Below are 27,259 nucleotides of genomic sequence, written 5' to 3' on the forward strand. Positions count from 1 at the left end.
GTGTGAAATGTCAGGCTCATATCTAGGTACCAACTGGTACGCAGAAAATGGTTGGCTAGCAGTGGGTCTGAAACGAATAAGTAAAGCTGCGTGCAATATTGCATAACCCCATGCAGATATAGGCAGGTTGGTGCGCATAACCAATGCCCTAGCCACCATCTGTAGCCTTTTGATGGTGGCTTCTGCGAGACCATTTTGTGTATGCGCATGGGGTACATGATGCTCTACATCGATCCAAATAGATATGCAATAATCATCAAATGCTTTTGATGTAAACTCTCCAGCATTATCAAGCCTTATAGACTTGATAGGGTGATCACGGTGGTGAGCCCTTAAACGTATAATCTGTGCTAGGAGTATTGCAGCATTTCTTGTGGACAATAAAATGACATGTGACCAGATTGTCGAAGCATCCACCAGAACCATAAAGTACTTGAATGGTCCGCATTCTGGATGGATAGGTCCACAGACATCTCTTTGTATCCTTTGTAAGAATGGAATGTTTTGTTTTGTAGCTTTAGCATAGGAAGGTCTCGATCCTGTTTTTGCTAAAGAGCAGGCTTTGCAAAACGAGTGATGTGCCTTTGAAATAGTCAATGAGGCATAATGGGAGGGAGGTAGTGCTTCTGGTACTTCAGAAGGCAATGACTGCATTTGAGCAATACGTACTAGAACCGACACCTTGCCGTGTGGCAGATTTTTCTCCCATTTTTCACTTGAAAGAAGGGATGTCCGTGTGAGTTCTTTAAAAATACGGATCATCATGTCATGACCTCGGTGCCATAGGCTGTCATGCAAAAGCCTGTATGAGTCAGGGTCCCACATTTCATTGTTGGTGACAATATAGGATTCAATGATCCAAATCTTAGTGAGGTACAGTCCACTAGATTGACTCATAAGTTTCTCTAAAATGCGTTTCCTTCCACATTCATTAGAGTTAATATCAAGGTATGTAGTTCCATTCTCACAGTGTGTTTTTACATGATAACCGTTGGCACGAATATCTTTGAAACTTAACAAGGTTCGATTAGCTCTTGGTGCATATAGAGCGTCTGTGACTTGAAATGTTGTGCCATTAGGCAGCAAAAATTTGGCAGTTTTTCATCCTTTTATTACTTGTGATGATCTAATCATCGTAGTCACAGAGGAATTATAGGCTTTTGATTCAATTAATAATTGTCTATTTCTTAATATTGTGTTGGTAGTCCCACTATTAATTAAGCACTCAAGTTCTCCTCCATTCATTCCTACAGATAAATGGGAGGTATTTAGAAAATATAACTCATATTCTTTAGAGTATTTCTATTTGCGTAGAATGGTATTCTTTTCATTCTAATAATTTTCTCTAGATGTATTGCTTTACATCTTTATATTGCAATTTTGAACCATGTAAATATGTTTAGTAAATAAATTTGAATAAATTCAAAATTTATTAATGAGCGAACGATAATCAAATCAAGGTCTTGTTCTAATTCATCAAACCATTATTGAAATAAACTTTAAGACCAAGTAATAGTCTAATTAAAAATGAGGCATTATGCCTTCACAGCTGTTTTTGGAAAATAAAAACAGATCAGTCAAGATTGAGAGCATCCATTGACTTAGCAAGTTCCTCTTTGCCATGGAAGTCTGCAATTGTAAGGTTGACGTCTAGGTCATGACCTCCTTCTTCCATATAGTGAGCCTCTTATTCTTTAGACTCTCTATACCTCTTGTAATTGGCTGCTACTCTGTTGTTTGCTTGGCAGTTCTTGTACCAATGCCCAATGAATCCACACCTATAGCATGGTTCATTGTCAACTCTTTCCTTTTGCATCTTGTTTCCATGATCCCCATGTCCCTTTCCACGTGGTGCATGGTTGCCACGTGGGTAGGGATCAACATGTCTAAACCCCTTTGCATTGGAGTTATTTCCACCTTTCATTTTTTTCATAATTAGCCTCGGAAATTTTCTTTGTCCCAGTGTGCCTGACATTATTATTCAAGAGAATCTCATTTTGTCTCTCAGCCACTTGCAGTAGGCTTATCAGCTTATTGAAGGTTGTGATTCTTTTGTTGTCATAATCCAACTGATACTGGTTCGTTAGTATAAAAGCTAAATTAGGAAAGGTGGTAAGAGTCTTGTAGATCATATCATCTTATGTGATTTCCCTTCCACAGAAATTGAGACGTGCCTTTAAGAGCAACGTGTCCTTGTTGAAGTCATTGATCTTTTTATAGTCAAGCAAGCGGATTCCATTCCACTGAACAGCCAGTCCTGGGAGCAAAGTATCGTGAATGTTCCCAAAACATCCTTTAAGGGCATCCCACAGTGCTTTGGGTGTCTTCAACTGAAGGTACTCCCAGCGTAGGCTAGGATCAATATGTCGCCTCTGAAACATTAAGGTATCTGCTTTCACCTTATTAGATAGTTCATCATCTTTGAGGTCAGTAATGGTGGCAGTGTAATCTTTTGCCACAAAGGCAGTTTCCATATCGGAAACCCAACAATGGTACTCAAGTCCGTCTCAGTCCAAAATGTCAAACTCAGGTCGAGTTGGATCAGCCATCTACATAAACAAGAGAGAAGAAATAAATTACACAGTCATAAAGACATCCACATGAATTATTTTCCAAACGTATGAATTAGATTTCAAGACCAAGATTCGTAATGGTCACATTTTTTTTTCGATGCTATGTGAAAATACTTTATCACAGTAAGTGTGTGTATAATGCGCATGAATTTTCATTATCATGGCCAAACGATATTGATATGTTGCATTAAAAATAATCATAGCACATTTAAATATAGCATATAAAAAAAAAACTACATGGCATGCTCAAATTTCACAAATATACAACAAATTATATACTACACATAATCATAGCAAAGTATATAATAATAGCAAGAATATATCATGCATAAAATAAAATGTAAACAATAGTAAAATACAAAGCATGCGTAGACATAATTTATATAAGCGCAAATAAAATAAAAACATGCTCAAAATTTCATAAATAATATATAACAATTTATATAGATATATATGGCATGCTCAGAAATCACATATATAATCATGGCTTAAAGATAATTGTATAAAGCATAAATGACAAAGCATGCTTAAACATAATTATGTAAACCATAAATAACAAAACATGCTTAAAAAAAATCAAAATTATATAACTAAACATGCTCAAAAGTTCTAATTATAAATAATGAAAATATACCATAGTATGAAAATAAATAAATAAAAGAGAACATACTTGGTTGCGAGAAAATAAAACAATCCTAGTACAAGTGCGTGTTGATGCAGGCGTGCGTAGCGATATTTTTGGGCTTGAGAAAAACTGGGCCGCTTTCTCTTTTTCAGCAATGGGCCACAAAGACTTATTGTTTTCTTTTCTCTTTTTTTTTTTTGGGCCGCAAGCCTATTTCTTTTTATTATTATTTTTTATTTGGGCCGCATGGCCTGTTTCTTTCTTTTGTTTCTGGGCCGAAAGGCCTGCTTTTGTTTTTTTTTGTTTTTTTTTTTTTGGTCTGGGCCGAGTTTCTTTTTTCCTCCCTGTTTTTATTTTTTCTCTGGGCCTTCTGTTCTTTGGGCCTTTTCTTTCTTTTTTTTCTTTTTTTTTTTGGTTTGGGTCGGCCGGTCGGGTCCTTTTCTTTGGCCCGGGTCACTTTTTTTCTTTTTTTTTCTTTTTCTCTTTTTTTTTTTTTCTTCTTCTTCCTCACGTCTTCTTCGTTCTGACTTTCTGTCCTTCTGGGCTGGAGCCGGACGTAGCAGGTCGCTGTGAATAAAGAGATGGAGGTCGCTGAGATTCGTCTGTGCTTGGCTGGGAGCGGGACACACGACAGAGGAAGATGGAGGTCGGTTTGGACGAGGCAGCGACGAGATCGGAGGCGTGCTGCTGGGATCTGCAGGTGGGAGGCAGTAGCGATGGGTGGAGGTGGGTGGGCTAGGCGCCGCCGGTGAGGTGAGACCGGGCTGTGGCTGTCTAGATCAATGTGTTGGGTGCCGAGAGCAATTTGCTCTTGGCTGTGGGATGTAGCAGCAGCGTGGGTCGTGCTGCAGGCTCCGGTGGTGCAGGGAGGGAGGAGGGCGTCTGTGCAGCCGGAAGAAGGATCTGGAGGGGCGTCTGTGCGGCTGTGGTCCGGAAAATCGATCTGGCTGTCCGGTGGCGGTGGTGGGATGGGAGCAGGCGACCGACTGGGCAGGCTAGAGGTGGACGGGGATTTTTTTTTTTTATCGTTGGTGGCGGCAGAATAAGAGGAAATATCAATTACATTGATGATACTAAATGCTGATTGAGCTGTGATTTGTAATTGCTTGATTCCCTCTTCGTCTGTTTCTTTGACGAAGGCACATAATGTGTTTTTCCTTTAACAAAGTTATATTTTTTTCTAGTGAAACAAAGGCTCGACTCAGCCCTAATCGAAAGGCCCTTTCGGCCTTTGTGTCCCAACCTTTGTGGACAGGTAAGGGCTAATGTATTGAAGCCTTGGCCTGGCCTGGTCCAAGGATTTGATTTTGGATTGATTTTGAAAACAAATAATTAAAAGAATTGAAGCAATATCAAAATAGGTCGTAAGAAATCAATAAGAGAAAAGAGCTAGGGAATGTCAATACCTCTAAACAATCAATCAATAGCAATTCACTTAACTCACTTCCGTGCAATTGGATGACTATGTCCACGATTAAGCTTAGGATTTTAAAGTCAAAATTGTATTAGATACTCTCTTAGTTGCCATGTTATGTGAAGGGTGTTATCACCATAACTTGATATGCAACAAAATGGTAAAGAAGGGTATCATCAAATACCTAAGATGCAACACTCATTAAGTAAGAAGAGTATACGAACATAACTGTTATCACTAGGTTACATAGAAACTAGATTTCACAAAGAGGGGCTAAGTTCCTTGGTTGTTTCTTATTAAACATGCGTTGATTACGTGGTCATCTACATGCTTAAAACAATAGATCCTAGAACATGCTTCTACGTAAGCATCCGTAGAAACAAATACAAGAATCATCAACGAGAATCCAGAAAACCAAAATTCATCCAATAAACATAGAAAAGGATCAAGTATCACAAAGCTATTGAATTCATGTTCAGGGCTTCAACAACCCCTAACCTAGATGTTTAGTTATACATATTTTGGATTGAAAGTTCATAAAGGTTAATAAGAAAGAAAGAAAAAACAATCCTAAAACAGGAGTTGAAAATCGTCGAAATTCGACTAGTCTAAAAATGAATTCGACTGATCTAAAATGGCTCTGTTTAAATTCTTGTGCTCAAATTCTCAGCTTGATTCTTGTGCGTAAGAGTCTTCTCGTTAGCTTTTCTAGCCTTTTTATAGTGCTCTTGAGTCTTTTTTCATTCCTCTTTTGTTTAAGATTCCTTGAGGTGTAAAGAAAACCAACCACTTGATTTTCTTATTGAATTAGGATTTCTTCACATCACTTTGTCCAATGAGAATAAACCATGTCATCACCAATATTCTCCGAGTATTTTCTCCTTTATTGCTGCGATTTCTCCATGGATTGGGCTCCTCGATCCATCAAGGTCTTCTACTTGGGTCTAGACTCCAAGATTTTCCTTATTTACGCATCTTTCCTCCATATCATCTCATTTTTGTATATTTGCTCCAAAAAACCTAATGAACATAAAAGTAAATAAATAAAGAGAAAATATAAGAAACTAACAAAAATTAATATAGAGATTAACTATATAAATGTCGCATAAAATGCTCCCATCATCTCACCATAATCTTCTTTCCCTACCACAATCACTCTACCACCGCTCTCTATTTGCAACGTTGCCAATCCCAAGTCAGTAGTCTTATAAAACATGTCTCTCACAAAACATATTTGTATCAACTAAAGTTCCAGCCATGAGCCATGCAATGCCAACTAAAGTTCACTTAATTTACATGCAGCAGAACTCAAAACTTCATTTTTCTCTCTAATAATTAATTTATTACCTTTTCATATGTAGCTCCATTTCTATAGATCGATTGTCAAGACATCATGTTTGGGCAGCAGCCACAATATTTAGGGGTTACTGATGCAGCTCGAGCAAGCGCATAATTTAACCCTATAAATATCATTAGTAGCATAAGCAAGTAGGGATCGATCTAATCCGGGGATTGAGGGTACACCTGTCAATGTAAGACAATTAAACAATTAATAAAGACACAAAGTATATTATTTACAAAAATAAAATAAAGTATAAACATAATTACGAAATTAAGGGGGGATTTAGGTTTTGGTTTTCGGAAATAAACTAAGTAAAGAAAACAAAGAAAACTAAAAACATAATTACACGAATGGAATGAGAGAACAAATATCAAAATCGAAACTATGATCAAATTCGATTAAACCCTAATATTGTTCATCTAAGTCATGAGAAAGGAGTTGATCATGTGAAATATTCGAAAGCAAATAATTTCCCATTTTTTACTTTTCAATGCTAATTAACCTAAGTGAAAGCACAAAGATTAATCCTATCAAACATGTAATCAAGCCCTAGAAAGCTAGTCAATCATGACATGTTTAACGCATGAAACACATAGAAAGGCTATCAACTCAAGTGTGCAACTTAGTATGAAAAAGTGTACCTAATTGCAATCCTCTTTAATTAAATTCGGTTTTTGTTCAAAACCTTTACTACTTCGATTCAAGTTACACAAAACAAAAAGTTGATTTCATGTTCTTAAATCTAGCACAATTCATATCAAAACCCTAAGTGTTTCAAACCACATAAGGTTAAAATACAAAAGATATCTATAAAGCAAATTTAATTACACAAACTCACATAAGCAACTCTCAAATTACAATAATAGAATCTGAAAATTTCATTCAATCATATAAAATTTCAGAATTGAAAATTTTGTTCAAACATAAACGTCAACTAGTACATAACCAACGAATTCAAAACAAGGTTTACAAAGGAGAGGTCGAATTACACCGTGGATGGAAGATGAAGATGGATGATTAACGTTGTGGTCTCTTGAAACTCGAAAGCAAGCTTCAAGGATGGGGATGGATGGTGGTGCTCACGTCTTCTTCTTCTTCCTTTGGCCTTGCTTGAACCCGTGGAGATGACTAGAGGATGGAGAGAGGAAGAGAAAAGCTCACGGCTACAATATAATTTTTCTGAATTTTTCTAAGGTGTGTGGAACCTCTTTCACGTCAAATATGAAGGAGTATATATAGGGGCACGGCTAGGGTTCTCCATGCAATCAGAAATTTCCACATCACTTCAACCAATGATAATTCGCCAAGCAAGCTTGTGATGTCGTCCCACCAATCAAAATTCTCTAAAATACCTCCCTAATATTTAATTGCCAAATTTCCTTGAAATTATTCTGATTTTCTTCATGAATTTCAGCCAAGAATATCTTAGGAGAGAGAAGTTTTCGAAATATCATGAATAAATGCTGATTTACTTCACCACTTTCTGCCAAAATGAATTTAGAGAAAGTAGGGAACGAACCTAGCCTTGTTTTGAAACTTTATCCTTCCTTAAAATGCTCCCATGATTTAATTCCAAGATTATGTCTTCCCTTTTCACGTTGACAACATAATTACTCTCCAACAAAATCTCTTTTCCCTCAAAACTCTCCCTTTGATTTCCTCCACCCATTATATTTTCTGATTTTCCACGTCATTTCCTTGTTTCTCTCTTGGCATATCACGGCAAACACACAAAATTATTCTTCCAACAATATTTCCTTCCATAAAAATCTCCCAAGAAAATCTCTTCTTGAAATCCTCAATCAATCATCTTTAATTCCCACGTTGTCACCTTCTTGCCATGCCATCTTCATGAAGCTTCTCTTCCCATTTATGAACTCAATTCAGCTTATTTATTCCAAAGACCTGAAAATAGAAGCTTTCTAAAATAAGAAATGGAAACTTTCCTAAACTAAAATGGGAAACTTTCTAAAAATGAAAAATAGAAACTACCAAACGGAAACTTTCTACAATTAGGAACTTTCCCAATCAAAGAATGGAAACTTTCCTAAACAGGGTTTTAATAAGGAAATAACGCAAGAAATGTAGGGAAAAGCAAGTAAAACGTCGCATTAAAATGTTCCTATCAGTTACATGGATTTAGGATTAGGATCTTAGCTCGTGAGAGGGAAAAAGCATGAGTGCGCCGGGGTATCTAATTGATGCATGCTTCTTTTATGAAGGCATGTATGAGGTTTGGGAGTTGATCAAAATATCTGAAACCCCCCTAATAAACATACTCATGGCATTTGTTTTAAGGACTCCTTAGAGAATAAAAAAAACCAATTAATACTGTTGTATAACTAAAGTAGCGAGCCTTTAGAGCTTCCAATCAGTGTAGCTAACGTTTGAATTTGACAATGCTTGTATTATTATTATTTTTTTTTTTTGAGAATAACAATGCTTGTATTTAAAATTTAAAAATCTTCTTTTCAAAAAAAAAAAAAATTTAAATTCACAGGAGATTTGGCTTATAAGTTAAAGGGATCCCACTGTATTAATTCATGATATTACAAGATGAAAACACATATTAAAACTTAAGACAATACTATTAAATTAAAAAACATGCAAACATATAAAGATGAACACACATATAACACCTATAAAAAAACTAAAATTTGTCTGGGATCCTTATTCTTGAATTCGCAACTAACTCATGGGTCCTCACTTCTCACTTGTGTTGCTCTTCATTTTTTGCCGCTGCCTTCTTCAAGGCCTCCTCAGCCTTAAGCTGAGATTATGTGGACTTCCTATCATAATGAGGGTTGTGTTGGTTATGGATAGGAGGAGGGTCTTGTTAGGCCACCTCCAACCCATGATCTTAAAGTGCTAAAGGGCTAAATTTTAGCTCATTTGGACTCCAACCCATGATCTTAGGCCACCTCCAATTCATGATCTTAAAGTGCTAAAGGGCTAAATTTTAGCTCATTTGGACTCCAACCCATGATCTTAAGGGCCAAAAGGCCAAATTGGAGTGTCAAAGGTGAGGTTAAAGTGCTATTTTTAGCCCTAAGAATAGTACTTTGGCCCTTGAAAAAAATGGTCAGCCTCCACTAACTAATGTGGGCCACCACTATTCTGATTGCTGACGTCAGCTAGCCGTTGGGATATTTGTCATCAATAAAATAAATATTACAAATATGATTCCAGTTTTATTCCATTTCAAAATTGGCTAAAGATATTTTTAAATATCTTTTAAAAAAATACAAAAAAAAAAAATTCAATTTTATCATAAAAATTATTTCAATTACTATAAATCAATTGACTTTAAAAAATAAGAACACACACACACATGCATATATATATATATATATATATATATATAACATATCCTAAATGTTAGAATATATCTTAGGGCTATAATTTAGTCCTTTGGGTTGGAGACGGAATCTGTCAGATCAATGAATAGTGCAGAATTCAGGGCTAAAATTTAGCCATAGGGTTATTTTTAGCCATTTGGGTTGGAGATGGCCTTAAGGGCTAAAAGGCCACATTGGAGTGCCAAAGGTGAGGTTAAAGTGCTATTTTTAGCCCTAAGAATAGCACTTTGGCTCTTGAAAAAAATGGATCAGAATAGTGGTGGCCCACATCAGTTAGTGGAGGCTGACGGAAGCATGACGTCAGCAACTAGCCGTTGGGATATATATATATATATATATATATATATTTTTAGCCTTTGGTTAGGGTTTTATTTATTTATTTATTTATTTTTTGTTAGCCGTTGGTTAGAGTTTTCAAAGCTTTCAATTTGTGATTTTAATAATTGTCAGGGTTGTCACTGACAAGTGTTTGCATTTTCTTACTTTGTTGTGTTCATTTTTAAATGCTTTTGTCATGAATAAAATAAATATTACAAATATGATTCCAGTTTTATTCCATTTCAAAATTAGCTAAAGATATATATTTTTAAATATCTTTTTTAAAAAATACAACAAAAAAAATTCAATTTTATCATAAAAATTATTTCAATTACTATAAATCAATTGACTTTAAAAAATAAGAACATATATATATATATATATATATATATATATATAACATATCCTAAATGTTAGAATATATCTTAGGGCTATAATTTAGTCCTTTGGGTTGGAGACGGAATCTGTCAGATCAATGAATAGTACAAAATTCAGGGCTAAAATTTAGCTCTAGGGTTATTTTTAGCCATTTGGGTTGGAGATGGCCTTAGCCCCTTAAACACACACACACACACAGAGATATATATATATATATATATATATATATATATATATATACAGGCCTTCTTGGGTGCGGACGTCCGCACCTTTTGCTTCGGTGCGGATTTCCAGTTTTTCTCCACTTTCCGATCATATTTTCACATTTTAGCCGTTCAGTTTTTAGGTCCTAATGTATAGATCATCTCTACAAAATTTCAGCCAATTTGGTGATCGTTAAGTCATCAAAAACTGCAATTTACCATTATAAATACGAACGGTTCCGGTTCGACAGATTCGGTCCGTTTGTGTAAATTGCAGTTTTGGATACCTTAACGATCACCAAATTGGCTGAATTTTTGTAGAGATGATCTATACATTAGGAACTAAACATTGAACGGTTAATATGTGAAAATATAATCGTAAAGTGGGAAAAAATGGCAAATCCGTACCTTTTTGCTTCGGTGCGGATATCCGCACTTGAGCAAAGTTCTATATATATATATATATATATATATATATATATTTATGTATGTATGTATGTGTGTGTGTGTGTGTGTGTTTATATATATATAGAGATATATATATATATATATATATATATCTGTGCGTGTGTTTATATATATATATATATATATATATATAGAGAGAGAGAGATACATATATATATATATATATATATATCTGTGTGAGTGTGTGTGTGGAAGTTCTTATACTTCTATATAGAATATGTGCATTAGTGCATATATATATATATATATATATATTCTACCAATTCGATCGGATTCGAAAATATGGTGAAATTGGCTAAATTTTTTATCACACTCATAATTTATTGTAATAAACTCATCCAACGGTCGGTTTTTCCATTTTCTTTGAATTGATAAGGGTTGCTTTTTGGAGTGTATGATATATAAATATAGGTTTATAAGAGTAAGAGCATCTGCCCTCGTAGGATATATCACCATTTATAGCCTATCTGTCTCTCTCCCACCATAAGCTAGTACACGGGCTTCAAAAAAAAATGGCCTGCTAATATTTCATAAGCCAAATTTGGCTTCCATTTGGTAGGCTAAATGGTAGGTCCCATTTAATTTTTATGTTTATTTCTTTATATATTATGTTTTATACATTTATAAAATTATAATTTTCTTATATAAATGTGTTATTTATAATGTTTCCGAATATAAAAATTATACCATTGTTAATATCTTGTTGAGATCTTCAATATGAATCTAATATTTGATATATTCAGGTTTTTTTTTTTTTAAGTTTTATGATATACACACACATATATGTTTTTATTTAAGTAAAATATATTAATTTTATTAATAGTCTCGTCAAAACCATACTCGGAAATATATTCTGAGGTGGGAAAAAGAGTACTAGAGTGCGAAGTGCTAAAACATAAACAACAGAGTGGGAAAAATTATATTTTTGGCTCATAGAATTTGGCTTATGGTGGCAGCACTGTTTTTTGTTAATAGGCTAAATAGGCATCTTAGAGAGAATATTACCTTTTTGGTAGGCTAAATATATTTGGCCTTTGGCCTATGGTGGCAGATGCCCTAACTAAGTTTGACCTAATGGATCTCGAAACGAGAACCAAATTGGCTGAATTTTTTACAATCACCATAAAACATTACAATCTCTCCATCGAGCGGTTGATTTCTCCGAATTCATTTTCCACTTTATAGTTGCTTTAGAATGAACCTCAACAATTTAAATGTAATGTATAGGTCATACAACTTTAGGAGGAAAATTGGTATAGGCCAATGTGTTTGTAATTAAAATTAAATTTTTTTTTATCTCATGTCCACACACATCCATCGATGAAATATTTACAAACATGATGTGAAAAAATAAGCACATTTCGCGGTCTTCATGTCATCGGTCAACCAAGAAAACATAAAAGTGACGACGGTTGACCAATTCGATCGGATTCGAAAATATGGTGAAATTGGCTAAATTTTTTACCACACTCATAATTTATTGTAATAATCTCATCCAACGGTCCTTTTTTCCATTTTCTTTGAATTTATAGGGGTTGCTCTTTGGAGTGTATGATATATAGATATTGGTTTGTAAGAGTAACTAAATTTGACCTAGTTGATCGAATTCGAAACGAGAATCAAATTAGCTGAATTTTTTACAATCACCATAAAACATTACAATCTCTTAATCGAGTAGTTGATTTCTCTAAATTCATTTTCCACTTCATGGTTGCTTTAGAATGAACCTCAACAATTTAAATGCAATATACAACTCATACAACTTTAGGAGGCAAATTAATATAAGCCAACATCTTTGTAATTAAAATTGAAATTTTTATCTTATGTCCACGCACATCCATCGATGAAATATTTACAAACGTGATGTGAAAAAATAAGCACGTTTCGCGGTCGTCATGCCCTCAGTCAACCAAGAAAACATACAAGTGACAACGGTTGACCAATTCGATTGGATTTGAAAATATGGTGAAATTGGCTAAATTTTTTTACCACACTCATAATTTATTGTAATAATCTCATCCAACGGTCCATTTTTCTATTTTCTTTGAATTGATAGGAGTTGCTCTTTGGAGTGTATGATATATAGATATAGGTTTATAAGAGTAACTAAATTTGACCTGATTGATCGAATTCGAAAAGAGAATCAAATTAGCTGAATTTTTTACAATCACCATAAAACATTACAATCTCTCAATCGGGTGGTTGATTTCTCTAAATTCATTTTCCACTTCATGGTTGCTTTAGAATGAACCTCAACAATTTAAATGCAATATGCAAGTCATACTACTTTAGGAGGCAAATTGATATAGGCCAACATATTTGCAATTAAAATTGAAATTTTTATCTTATGTCCACGCACATCCATCGATGGAATATTTACAGACATGATGTGAAAAAATAATCACGTTTCGCAGTCGTCATGCCATCGGTCAACCAAGAAAACATACAAGTAATGACGGTTGACCAATTCGATTGGATTCGAAAATATGGTGAAATTGGCTAATTTTTTTACCACACTCACAATTTATTATAATAATCTCATCCAACGGTCGGTTTTCCCATTTTATTTAAGTTGATAGAGGTTTCTCTCTGGAGTGTATGATATATAAATATAAGTTTATAAAAAATATTATCTTTAAAGATTTATTTGTAAATAAAGCCCGCAAGGCCCGCCCTGAAAAAGCCCGCAAGGCTTAGCCCGGCCAGGCCCGAAAAAATCCGCAAGGCCCGCATTAAAAGGATAGGCTTGGATCCTTCAATTTACAATAAAACCCGGCCTGGTACTATTTAAAAATGAAGTAAGGGCTGGCCCAAGCCTACTACCAATGGGCCGGGCCCGGCCCGTTGAGAAGGCCTAGATTGCCCAAACTACGACGTCCCATTTCACAGAGATCGGAATTGCTTCGCCGTTCCATTTCCGATAGAGATCGGACCCAGACTTGACCCAAAGTGGAATTACCGAAATTTCAGATTCCCTTGCTATCAGACTCGTCGGATTCCGACCTTAAGCATCGAAATTTCCTTGTGCATCCACCCGAATAATCTCCATGATTCCAATTATCCGGTGAACTTGGCTTAAAACCGAGCAAACACTTGCAAACCAAATCATTTTTGCTGTTAAAGCTACCAAAATTTCCACATGCATCTACCTAATCACGACTTTTCTTTCCTTCTTCTCTGTTCTCTTCTCCCAAACCCATCAAAAAAAGAAAAATTGAAATTGATTTCAGCTGCAAATAATTGAATTTGATTTTTCGGATTGTGGGTTTTGGGATTTTTGATTGAAATCGAAGCAGAGAAGATGTTGGGGAAGATCGGATTGCCGGCGAAGCCATCACTGAGAGAGAATAATTGGGTGGTTGACGCCTCACACTGTGGATTCGATCTGTAATACTGAATTCCAACATATCTTCTTATACCAGAGCTTCCATTAGGAGTAAAGAACCCGAGTTCAATTTTTTCTCCTGATAACTGAGTTCTGCGGCTCTCAATGGAGGTGTTCTTGGTGTTCTTAGTGATTAATAACATATCCATTGTTAGATTTAGTTTATTGAAAGAGAGGATGATTAACAACTAACAAATGTTGACCCAGTGGCTAGAATACTAAGAAGTAAATTAGGCTGGGTGAGTTCGAGCCATGGCAAGCTCTGTTTTCTTAATTTTTTTTTTAATTTCTTTTTAGGGAGCTTCTATTCATACCTCTAAAATTGGTATTTTGACCTCTTCACTTAATAGACCTCCAACTTACTTTTACAAATAGCTAATTTGCTATCTACACCTCCTTAATTTTCCCACAATGCCCATCATCCAATAAAATAAATAAAAGCTCCTTTTTTTATTTTTCAATTCATACCTCCAAAAATCAGTAGTTGGCTCTCCTTCAATTTTTGAAGATTTCACAATTCTATAAAGGTAAAAAAAAAACATTTAGTTTGTAGTCATCTCTCTCTCTCTCTCTCTCTCTCTCTCTCTTATTATCATTTGTAATTTCATAGAGGTTGTTTACAAACTTGTACATGTGAACTTTTTCAGGAAAGTTTCAAGGTTGTATGATCTTATGGAGGTTAGATCGCTTATGTTTCTTTTTGTTAAATCAATGAAATACAATGACTCTTTCTCCCTTTGTGAAATCTTCTTTCCACCATCATTCTTGCTAACAGTTCCACAACTTTTTGTTTCCTTATTTTTTATCAGTTTCATAGCTAAAACTCTTTTTTCATATGAAACCTATTTCCATTGATGGGTGATCAACCACAAAGTTTAGAAAAATTTGACAACAACATAGATAACATTTGTCGATGTATAGTTTAAGGTTCACATTGGAGGAGAAAGTTTTCTCCAATTAAAGATTACTAATGTACGTAGAGGTAAGAAATTTTATTTTTCTTCTCTCTTTTGTGTCTTTATTGATAATTTAACATGAGTTGACAAAGTCAACTATTATTTAAAAAAAGAGGGAGGTCCAAATGACAATTTTAGAGGTATGAATAGAAGCTCCCTTCTTTTTATATTTGTCTGGTTTGGAGAAGATGAATACTGAAAAGACAAAAAATACTCCTGAAAATTTAACGGAGTTAACGTTTTTACTGTTCCTAGGTATGAATATTGGGTCGGGCTTAAATCGTCAGGTACCATTTTGATAGTTTTCAAAATAGTTGTCATCTTTGCCTTGCTTCATAGTATTTTCATTTCTGTAGCTCATAGTATATATTTTCAATTATGTGGCTCACAGTATTTTTATTAGCTCCACCCCTAACTTTTGCTATAAAAAGGGACAGCTAATAGCTCTTTTCATTGCATCAAGAATCAAGCATAGTTGTCTTCTATCAACATTAACTATTCCTTTTAGAACATTGAAAATCATGAATCACGGAAATCAAGAGCAACTCCAACAGGTTCTCCATATTTTGATTTTTCTCTACTTTAGGGAAAAATAAGCCTCTTTTGCTCCAACATATTCCCTATATCTATCTCTATTTTAGGGAAAGTGTGGAAAGAGAAAACCAAATTCCTTATATTTACAGCAATCTCTAAAAATTTAAGGAAGAATATGAAGATTTTAGAGATTGCTGTAAAATAGGGAATCTGTTGGAGTTGGAGAAGAAAAAGATGCTAAAACTTTGACTTTTGCTTCCCTATTATACAAAAATTATAGGGAAACTGTTGGAGTTGCTAATCCTCAAAATCACTCCAACCCCACCAGCAACAAAGGGGGCTGTGTGTGTGTTTATATATATATATGTATATATATAAAATATTTTACGGGCTTTTACTGGCCGGGCCTGGTTTTTACTGGCTTTTGGTGGGCCGGCCCACTACCCACCGAGGCGGGCTTTTGCGGGCTTTTTAACTGGTCAGGCCGGGCCGGGCCTTTAGCCCTCAGGGCCGGCAGACCTCCATCGGCCCACTTGATCCGCGGGCTTTTTGATGAGGCCTAGGGCAATCTGTTGGTTAGCCTTGATGTGGGACCCTAAGTCAGGTTCTGGGATGTCGGAGGACGTTTCCGAATTCAGGTCGTCGATGTAGATGAAGGTCGGGTTCTAATCAAGTATGGGTCTGAGCACGGATATTGCACGTTCTTGGAATGACAGCGGCTGTTGGCGATGGTCTGGCATCGTACCCCGATCTTCCTGAGTTCTTCTAGATACGGGTATACGAGTATTTGAATCTAGGTATACCATTTTGATATTGGTATTTGAATCTCGTATTGGGCATGGTAGTTATTGGCATACTTTTCTGGTACTGGTATGAGAACAAACAAAGTTGTTCTTCGTATGGTATAGCTGTATGGGTACAACGAACTCCAATTTTTTTTTTGTTCAGAAGTACCGCTTTTACCCCTGAAAATTTCACGGAATTAACGTTTTTACTGTTCCTAGGTATGAATATTGGGTCGGGCTTAAATTGTCAGGTACCATTTTGATATTTTTCAAAATATAGGTATGAAAATTAATAATCTAGAAAAGTTCAAACACTGTTTGGACGATTTTCCCTGAAATTAATGGAATAGCGGAATAGGTAATCAGTCAGAGCTGGTATACCCTGGTTATAAATGAGTTTTTATCCAGAAAATAAAATTAGAACGATATGATCAAAACCTTAAAATTTTGCGGTCACTAATTGGACAATCAGAAAACTTTTTAAATGATAAATTTTTCATGAACAAAATGATAATGAAACCCAAAAAAAAATAAAATTCAGGGGTGGTCTCAAAAGAGGTGCTCGAAATTAAAAAAGAAGCGTGCGAGCTTGAAGAAAAGGCGCGCCAGCTTGAATAAGAGGTGCGCAAAAAAGACTAACCAGCTGCATGAAAGAAAAACAACAAAAAACGCAGAGAAGAAGAAAAATGGTTCCAAGCATTTACAAAGTAACAGTAGTTGTAAACCTATGAAAAACAATATTGCCGCAAGGAGTATTGCTGCATTGAGCTTGAAACTCTAAACACACGCACATATAGTATGCAGAAAAGAAAAACACACATATATTTGGTTGAAAGTGAAAACCTAAAATGTAGTGTAAGAAGTAGATAAACTTAAGCTTATTAGAACGAAGTCATAGCTAGCTATGTGCTCTGTCTATTAACATTTTGCAATTGAAGTACGTCAAATTACTCCTTCTTGTATAACCAACATAGGAATGACCGTGTAAAAAAAAAATAATAAAAAAAATTAAAGAAAGCAAAAAAAGAAATCTCTGGCACATGTAGAACCTCTAGACTAAGAAGAAGTTCTTCTAAGCAAGAAGTGATTTTCCTTTTCTGAATTTGTTTTAGGGATAAAAGTGAAACTGAAATTTACAATGAACTTAATTGGTATAGATTGAAAAAAAGTAATAATGTAAACAGAAGCCAATATATGATAATTCAATAAGCCTAGTCTTCATATTCATATTAATTCAAAAGTAGGTTATGTTTTATGGAGTTTTCTGCAATGAATCAAAACAATTGTAGACAAAGAGATGCCGTCAGGTTAGCCGTGAGATTGATAAATATTTTGATCAAGTTCCTTGATTTGATATAATATTTAGATACAATGCCGTGTCGTATTAGATTCTATAATTTTCATATCGAATATAATAGTTTATGTCATGGATTTGATTTAAGTTGTTCAAATTTTGTTGTGTTAGTCATGGGGTTGATTGATTTTGATGAAAGCATTTAGCTTTATGAAAACTATGGTCATGTTAGTCATGGGTTTGTTTGGAACAGGTTTCGTTGCATATGAGTGTGTTTTTGTATGATTATGGTGGCTGTTTATCTGATGAACACTCTATTCCGGGCTTTGTTTCGGATTGATTGAACAAATAGTGCTTTTGGTAGTCAGAAAGTGTTGAGTTTTGTCTAGACCTTATAATTATCTATGAGCTTTTGGTTTCAGAAGGAGGGTTATCTTTCAGATCTCTGTGTTTTGTTTAGCATATGTCTGTGTTTTGGTTTAATTAACCAGGTTGTGTATCTATTTAATTTATAGGGCTGCTGCAACTGTGCTTTCGAAGAGACACGCTGACGGTTCATTGCCAATTGAAGAATTCCACATAGTACTTGAAGATCAGAGTGGGAAGAAAGTACAAATGGGATCGGAGACTGATCAACTGTATGATTTAATTAGGTTTCAGTAATTTCTGTTCTCAAGTTAGAAATATTTATGGGATGCAATCCCATTTTGAGTTTGAAGTCAGATTTGAAATGTTGTTTGACAGGGCAATCATGATGGGCCTGATGCTTCATACCAATAATTGGTTCACAGAAGAAAGAAGCTCCAAAGAAGAAGATGGATTCAACCAAAACCCTTACAAGTGTGCAGAAACAAAAGGTATCAAGGTTGATAATGTAATCTCCTGTAAGTTCAGAAACAAAATGACAGATTTCTAAAAGGAAATTCAAACCATAAATGATTAACATGATAACCTTTCCTCTCATGAAATCAAGATATAACATGAGAAGAATGCTGAATACTCAGACAATTGTGGACAGAGAATGGCGCATTTGTATACAGATGTAACCCTTTACATAAGTTCATGCGTTTACCAATTGCAGCATTTCAATTCAAAAGCCGCAATTGAAAATTGTAAAGAAATACCTGGTCGGGGAGGAAGCAGACTTGCTTGCATAAGGTAAGTTAGAGACACCAAAATGGTTGGAAGGGAGAAAAAGAAAAGAAAAAAAAAAGGAAGATCCTATGAAGGTGCAGGGCCACTTTGTCTAACCATTGTGTCTATTTAACAATGAGACCAACTTGTTTGAATACACAGCCACATCAAACCATATAACCCTTAACTATGATGTGAAATTTCAGATTGATGCTGTACATATACTGACCTAAGAATAAGGGAAAAAAAGATGTTTCAATGAACAAGAAAGAAAAAGATGTCGACTCCAATTGCATTACAGCATAACTAGCATAGGAATATGAGGAATAGAATATGATCAGCGATCAGTAATCTATCACGTATATGTAATTCATCATCACTAATGCTTCATTACAAGCATTTCTAAATTAGAGAGTTCACTGAACTTTGATAAGGAGCATTAGTTTATGTACACACCCTTTACGTAATGCATTAGCCATTCAGCTTCATTTTCGAAAACCAATGTTTGGTAGAAGCATTGAGTTCAAGATTAACACTGAAAAGGGTTGGCCTGTTACAAATTCTCGAACTTCTACCCGAATCCAAAGCTTTATTAGAGACCATTCTCTAAAATTCCATATAGTCCTCAAGACTCGAGATCAACTACATATAATAGAATCAATAACCAAAAAATAATACACATCAAATGAAAAGTGAACCTGTAGAGACTTGATAGCAGCAAAATAAAACATTCAGTTGTGGAGGATCTGCACAATGTCAAAAGAGAAGGGGTTGAGGCAAAAACAAAACAGAGGTATTTTAGAATACTCTCATTGGTAATTTTTTTTTCTTTCCCTTTTTCTTTTGAGTTTTGGAGTTTAAGGAACAAACACCACAACTTGGTTTCGAAGAAGGTAACATGCATCCACGAAAGGCAGCAAAGTAAAAAAAAAAAAAAATATGCCTCAAACTTGGACTGTGACTAACCTCAAAACTTTCTATGTCTCTGGGTGATACTTCTTCTTATTCAGAGTAAGATCAAGGGCTCAAAATCGATCAACCCGATGGGACGATTGGGTTTCATCGAATAGTCTCGGTGATTCTCCTTCCTCAAGTTCTGGTTCCAAGTTGTGCGATACAGACTCATGAGATAGCCAGTAGCCTCAGAACTTAGGGGTTTTGATGAAGAAGATGCCGACCCTAAAAAGTGGTAGTAGTAGCAATAGCAATTGACATAATCGAGGCAGCAGGGATATATACCAAGAATTCCAGTATAATAAGAGAGAGGCACATCCATCTCATACAAATAAATATGTTTGATTGGAAAATATTTTGAGACCAAATTCATTCATGTCACTCAGATCGAAAATAAAAATCAAAACCAAACTCTACAGTTAGGCATTCGAGCTACATACTATTCAAGACTAAATAGATAAGTAATGATTGAGATCTACTGCAGCGAAAAATAAACAGCTCCTTTCTTACTTCTTAGCGAATTCTAGTACGGCCAGCATCCTAGTTCATCTTAGGCCACATGGAATTGCAGAGGTTTTCAAGTTTTCTCATCTCATTCTCATAATTTTCACATTCAGCAAGTTTGTTCTCATTCTTATCAAGCCATCGCATAACCGTTTCAACTGCATCTACAATTTTTGTCTTGTCCACTTCGTTCAAATTTGATATGTTAGAAACTGTGTCCATCGTGTTAGATGCATAATGTTTCAATGCAAGCTTAGCCTCCATTTTCTTCTTATTCTCCCGATCCTCTAACTTGTACCTCTCTGCCTTCTTTATCATCTTCTCAATTTCTTCCTGTGATAGCCTGCCTTTGTGGTTATTGGTGAGTGTAATCTGGCTCCTCTTCCGCGTTGATTTATCCTTGGCAGAGACAACCATAATACCGTTGGCATCAATCTCAAAGCAAAGGGTGACCTGAGCTGTTTCCCTTTGGCCAGGACGGATGCCTTTGAGCTCAAATATACCCAGAAATCTGTTATCTTTAGCTACTCTGCTTTCACCCTCGTACACTTTAAACTCCATGCATACTTGTCCCGCTTCGACATTTGTCACATCTTTTTCTTTCTTAGTGGGGATGGTAGTGTTTCTTGGGACGACAACCTTCATCTCTCCATCAAAACGCTCTGCACCAAGGGAAAAGGGAGTGACATCCAACAAGAGCAAGTCCTGAACCTTCTCGATATTTTCTTCACCGTTCAAAATTACAGCTTGAATGGAGGCACCATATGCAACTGCTTCATCAGGATTGATACTTTTGCAAAGCTCCTTGCCATCAAATAAGTCTTGCAATAGCTGTTGTACCTTGGGAATTCTTGTAGATCCACCAACAAGAACAACATCATCAACAATGCTCTTGTCCATTTTAGCATCTCTCAAACATTGTTTCACAGGCTCCATACATTTGGAAAATAGATCCAAGTTGATCTCTTCAAATTTTGCTCTCGTTATAGTCGAGTGAAAGTCAATACCTTCGAATAAAGAATCAATCTCAATGGTGGTTTGCGTAGTGGAAGAAAGAGTTCTCTTTGCTCTCTCACAAGATGTTCTCAATCTTCTTAGTGCTGTGGGGTTATTACTAATGTCCTTTTCGTGCTTCTTTCGAAACTCTTGTACAAAATAGTTCACCATTCTATTATCAAAATCTTCACCCCCAAGATGAGTATCACCAGCTATAGCTTTCACCTCAAAAATACCTTCTTCAATCTTAAGAAGGGAAACATCAAAAGTACCACCACCAAGATCAAAAATAAGAACGTTTTTTCCAGCAATATTGGTGCCTTCTCTATCAAGACCGTAGGCAATGGCTGCAGCTGTTGGCTCGTTGATAATACGAATAACATTCATTCCTGCAATTACACCGGCATCCTTTGTAGCCTGACGTTGTAAGTCATTAAAGTATGCTGGGACAGTGATAACGACATTCTTTACCGTTGATCCGATGTAGGCCTCTGCTATTTCACGCATCTTATTGAGAACCATTGCAGATATCTCCTCAGCGGCAAACTGCTTTTTTTCATTCTTATAATTGATCATAATCATAGGTTTGTCCCCGACTCCACGAACCTCAAAAGGCCATAATTTCATGTCATTTTTGACATTTACATCACTAAATCTTCTTCCAATCAAGCGCTTTGCATCTAAAGAGAAACATAAAAAGTTAATATAAGTAACAAGTATGAAGAACAATAATGTACATCAAACGATTCAACATCACACTAATGAAACTACCATATTATATTTATGATAGAAAATATGAAGAACTTACCAAAAACAGTGTTGAAGGGGTTCGTTGAAACTTGGTTCTTGGCGGCATCACCAATTAAACGCCCAGTGTTTGTAAAAGCAACATATGACGGTGTTATTCTGTTGCCCTGATCATTGGTTATGATTTCAACACGCCCGTGTTGCCAAACGCCAACGCATGAGTAAGTTGTTCCAAGATCGATTCCGATCGCTGGACCTTCGCCTTTTGCCGCCACAGCCATTGACATTTATTCGAGTACGTGTACAAAGGCAAAAAAATTTCACGTAATCGATGAATGTGATTTACTCCACTATATATAGATATTAAATTGATGATTCCGTTTGGGTCTCCATATAGCAAAAGGAATACTTTTTCACCAAACAAAGTAATCTGATTGACATTAGGAATCAAAGCAACGTCCTTGAAACAAACAATTATTATTATTATTTTTAATTTTTTTTTGGGTGGACTAAATGAAAAAGAGAGGAATTGGTGACAAGTCAATATGTCTATTAGGATTGGAAACATAATCTATACCATCAAACTAGGACGATATCACACAGCAAAGGAGTTTGGACTATACGATGAGCCGAAGTGTTTCTTTGCTTCATGCTTGAGGGTTTACAATTGTTATCCTCACTAAATGAAAAAAAGAAAGACCTATCTTGCTTAGACTGTTGCCTCTATATGCGCAGGCAATCCAACTTTTTATATGAGCCAGAACTAACACCAAAGAAAGAAGGGGGGAAAAACAACAAAGAAGGAAGAATAGCATAAAAAGATGAATTTGCGAAGTCAGCTAGAGATCCATGTTATTATCATTCCATGATCTCTATAGAGAACCAGACCCCAAAAAAATGATCTCTATAAAGAAAGTTAGAAGAACAAAAGAAAGAACCCAGCTATCTTTTGCAACCAGGTATTGGATACTTGCACAGCAATGATGAACACAAACCTGCCATGATTCACCAAAACATATTTGTACAAAAGGTTCTCATCGATATCGGTCAGCAATTTATAGCCATTGATTTCGGACTCAGGTCTTCCTAAGCTGCTTGCTGATGACAATGTCTTCTGCACTCTGGAAACAAGTGCTGCAACGGGATACTTAGCTCATGAATATATCACAACTGGTCACTTCACTAAGAATTGTAGATCCATTTGGAGATACTGTCGTCCAAGTTATATAAGGGAAACTACAAGTCAACACTTTGATGCAACTGGCTGCAGATATCAAGAATTCGTCGACAAAACCTAAAAGGGCAATTCTAGAACCTGAAGCAGCTGCAACGGGAAATCCATTCAGGCAGCTACCAATCTGGTCCTATCGCCTCAACCTTTAAATCATTCTGGCCTCTTATGGTCAACGTACCTATCTTCAAAAGCTTCATGCAAATGCAAAACACCAAGCCCATAACATCCAGGTTGAGTCGTGACAGTGCCGACTTTATTGCCAGACACTATCAATCACTATGGAGCCAGAAGCAAAATTCTGCTCTGCTTCAGAAGAAAATAATGGTAAGGCTTGTGATATTCAGAGCAAATAGAAATTTGAAAGTTAAGATTGATTAGCTTATCCATTATCCTTGAAAAAGAAATCAAAGGAATCAACGCGTTTGTACGAGCTACATAATACTGTTTACGAACTTGACTATTTCAGACACAATTGAGATTCTAGTACAAATAACATGTCACAAAGACATAGAACTTGGACCAAAAACTAACCAATTAAATTGAGACGGAAGTATAATTTCCTAATAAGATAGAGATCTTGCAGTTATTAAATAACCAGTATATTGTCAAGAAGGAATTAAATATGTACTTTTGGCATCTCACCTTCTGCAACACCATTTACTATTCTCCATGGAAGGTAATTCTGTTCATCTGTTTCTTTTGTCCCCTTCAACAAAATGTGCTGTAACGGAGAAGGAAAAAAAGTTAACTTGGTTAACAAGTGCAATGCTCAACTCTGCAAAGCAGCAAAGGCTTAAAAAAAAAACTCACGTGTTGTATTAATCGGGGAGAGGCAATCCATCTCTCAGCGGTTAGAGCACCCACTACCTAATGACGAAGTCATGGGTTCGAGTCACCATGGGGGTAGGAGTGAAATCCTTTGATCCTCTTTTTTTTTTTTAAATAAAAATAAAAATAAAAAATAAATAAAAAAATGAGAGGCAATCCATCTAAGATCCATAACCACTGCCATCCAAAAGGCTTCCCACGTTAAGCTGACATGCGTAAACGAAATACACCAGCACCCCTGCTGACACTAGCAGACTCTGGTTCATCTACAGAGGAGCCCTTCTCAGAGAGCTTTCCCCCATAACGCTGCCAACAATGCAAATAACAAGGAACAGTAGTTAAAACCATCCGAGAAAGTTCATATAGTATAAATATAGGAAAGGCAGACAATTACTACACAAAGCAATATGTCCAATGCCCAAAGATAGGGAATCATGCGAGACTTATAAATCAGAAACATCAAACAAATGGCTTGGATCATATATCTAAAACATTTAAACTAGAGTAGCAAGCATAGGGCATGACTTGATCGATACCAAACCAGTTACTATAATTGAGTTCTAAGCTATATAATTGGATGAGGCCAAACTCAACAAAACTTGGCAATGAAGAAACTCTTGTTCTCACAGAGTTTCTTTGGGTAATATGTCATGTTTTGCAGATGCATAATAAAACCAAGAATGTCTTAATAGCCATTCCAACTTATTATTCATAAACCACATTTTCATCAGAACTAAATTTCTTACCTTGAAAATGAAAGGAGAAAAGCATATCCAATCAAAAACCGAAATAAAAGTAGCTTAATTTAGAGAAGCACATCTCTAGAGAGAACAACAGAAACTCACTACTTTAAGGTGCATATCTGCTGAGGTCTTGGGTTCACCAAACCTCCCTCCATACATCATTCGCCAACAGACATTTGACTGTGTTCGGAGCCTGACCACTGCCCTGGACTTGAAGATCGAAGCCCCTGGCCCAACATTCTGTAATGTGGAAGGCTCCATAACAGGATTTACGAAATAGAAAGGAAAATTTTAGACACTGCATCCTCAGTGGCAGAACCAATATCTGACTCAGATGGAAATATGGGATGTAATTCTAAGAAATTCACTTTTCCGTGGTAAAAAAAAGTTTCGGAAACTATACCCAAAAAAAAAAAAAGATTATTGAAGTTTCCGAAACATTATTTGTTTATGAAATTTGTTAGAGCTATACAATCTGAAACAGAGATGCAAATGAACCAAGTATATGGGAATCAATAATGATACAATAACCTCATACAAGAAAAAGATCAACTAATACAGTACTATACAATCTGTTGCTCATTTTACTCAATTTAATAGTTATATATAGCTATGAACATTAATCTTCAAACCCCAGCCATGACACCTTTGTTTTCATTAGCCGGCCTCACAATTCCACAGGTAAATAAAATCATATATTCCACAGGTATATATGAATTAGTCTGCCGAAAATCTGAATGCTCGTTTAGAAATAGATGAAACCTGATTAACGATTATGCCCATTGAAATTAGACTAATGTACTAGCAGTCTAAATTTCTTCGTGCACTTATATATCATCTAATAGACGAATAAAAGTGAGTTGGAAATTAAAACTATGAGTTTAGGGAAAACTGAAGCATTCATATAGCTCAGGAGACTAAACACAATGCAGACAGAAGCTAAAGTATGAGTCTGATGAAAAATTAGGAAGCGTGAAAGAGGGATCTGTATGCACTATTTATAACTGGAGTGTCAAATAAATATATATCACAACATTCCTAAAAGCTTAAAACAATTATTAACCAACCAGAAAGAAAAAGTTCAAACAGAAGATCAGTGGACGTATGGGTGTAACTTTGTGTAGCTCTGTCCGTTAAGTAATAGTATTTCGATATGTCACCCTAAATTTGTACATCATAAGCATAATGATTAGAACCAGATACTTTAACTTTCTCAGTTACTGAAGGACTAGAGTTCAATTGTTTATACCTTCCTCTGCAGATATTATCACATTTGCCGATTTCTATTGCACAGAAATGCTGGCCATATTGTACAATATGATTTCTGATTTAACTTGGGCTAAACTAGTCTCATCTTCAATTTTGCAATCTTAGCATTCACTAACTAGAAAGAAGTAGGCCCAACTTGTTTTTCAAATCATTTTTGTTGATTGATACATAAATCCCATGAAAAGCAACTAATGCGAAGGAAATGGACAATGGGGGGAGAGGGACAACAATCAGACACAATTTTTTGGGGAGTAACCCTTCTAAAGTTACTGCCAGCACCCTATGCAGGTTGATTTTTTGAATGTTGGAACATCTACATACCTAAGCTGAAACCTACTTAAGCCCAAAACCAAACCGACCAGAGAGTAAAATGCATAACATGATTGACATGAACAGAAAAATTACATGCACCTGCAAAAATTTGAAAATTGAAACCCGAAATCAATGTCCTAGAAATTTGAAGCAACCGGCCAAGATGAAAGGAAAAGGTTTTTAAACAACCCAGAAATACTTACAAGGCATGAGATTGATCAAAGAGGGAGAGCCTTCAGACATGTGATCACCATAAAGAGAGTTCAGGAAAGTGAAGAGGCAGAGAACGAGAGAGTGAACGCGGAGTACCTGAGGGGGTTATTGTAGTTGTGATGAAAAGCCCCAAGAAAAATGAACCATCGTTACTGGTGCCGGCTAAGATGAACGCAGGGACTTCTCTCAACGCAGGAGGTGGTTCTGACTTCGGCTTAGATGATTACTTACTTTCAACTTCATGAACGATGAATCTTAATTTCTTGCGACATCATTACTTACTCTCCAGACTGAATTGTGGGTAGTGAAGCTCGAAACGGTGTGGATCAGTCTCCTTCACCGTATATTTCTACGGCGGACTTTATCAAATCACTGACCGTGTTCTCCGGCAACATCACCACGTGCACAGGCCCCAAGCTCCTCTCTATCGTCACATTCAGAAGAAGCTTCGTCAAAATTAAGGTACTGGGAGTTCTCCGGGCCGGTCTCCGGAGCCTTCCAGAGCCTCCCGGGGACGGAGATGAGGCCTCCCCGCCGGTGTACGAGGTTAGTGTGCCTCTCCGGCGGGAAGGTCTGAAGCGTCCTCTTGGAAACGGCCGGAGGCAAATGAATGCAAGCTTAGCCACATTTAGTTCTAGCTTGTTAAAACCAGCAGCAATAACGTTGTCATTGCTAAATAGGCCTCTATAGA

At 36.0% G+C, this 27,259-nt stretch overlaps 1 protein-coding gene and 1 long non-coding RNA gene across 2 annotated transcripts; both read right to left on the reverse strand.

Moving 5' to 3' along the window:
• Positions 1-20,203: 20,203 nt before the first annotated feature.
• Positions 20,204-22,233, reverse strand: LOC112177539 (heat shock cognate 70 kDa protein 2-like). Its single transcript, XM_040511697.1, has 2 exons — positions 22,031-22,233; positions 20,204-21,902 (listed from the first exon to the last, which is right to left on the reverse strand). Exon 2 carries the CDS (start codon positions 21,847-21,849, stop codon positions 20,263-20,265), a length of 1,587 nt encoding a protein of 528 aa, XP_040367631.1. The 5' UTR covers positions 21,850-21,902; positions 22,031-22,233; the 3' UTR covers positions 20,204-20,262.
• Positions 22,234-22,767: 534 nt separating this feature from the next.
• Positions 22,768-26,560, reverse strand: LOC121050726. The gene is made up of 4 exons (XR_005803668.1): positions 24,877-26,560; positions 24,014-24,337; positions 23,846-23,924; positions 22,768-23,506 (listed from the first exon to the last, which is right to left on the reverse strand). It is a non-coding gene; the product is annotated as an uncharacterized LOC121050726 (long non-coding RNA).
• Positions 26,561-27,259: the final 699 nt, after the last annotated feature.

Source organism: Rosa chinensis, chromosome 7 (genome assembly GCF_002994745.2).
Source record: "Rosa chinensis cultivar Old Blush chromosome 7, RchiOBHm-V2, whole genome shotgun sequence".
Taxonomy (NCBI): domain Eukaryota; kingdom Viridiplantae; phylum Streptophyta; class Magnoliopsida; order Rosales; family Rosaceae; genus Rosa; species Rosa chinensis.

Bases quoted from the DNA above. Each gene is read 5' to 3' on its own strand.
- LOC112177539 (XM_040511697.1), bottom strand. From the start codon at position 21,849: ATGAAATTATGGCCTTTTGAGGTTCGTGGAGTCGGGGACAAACCTATG.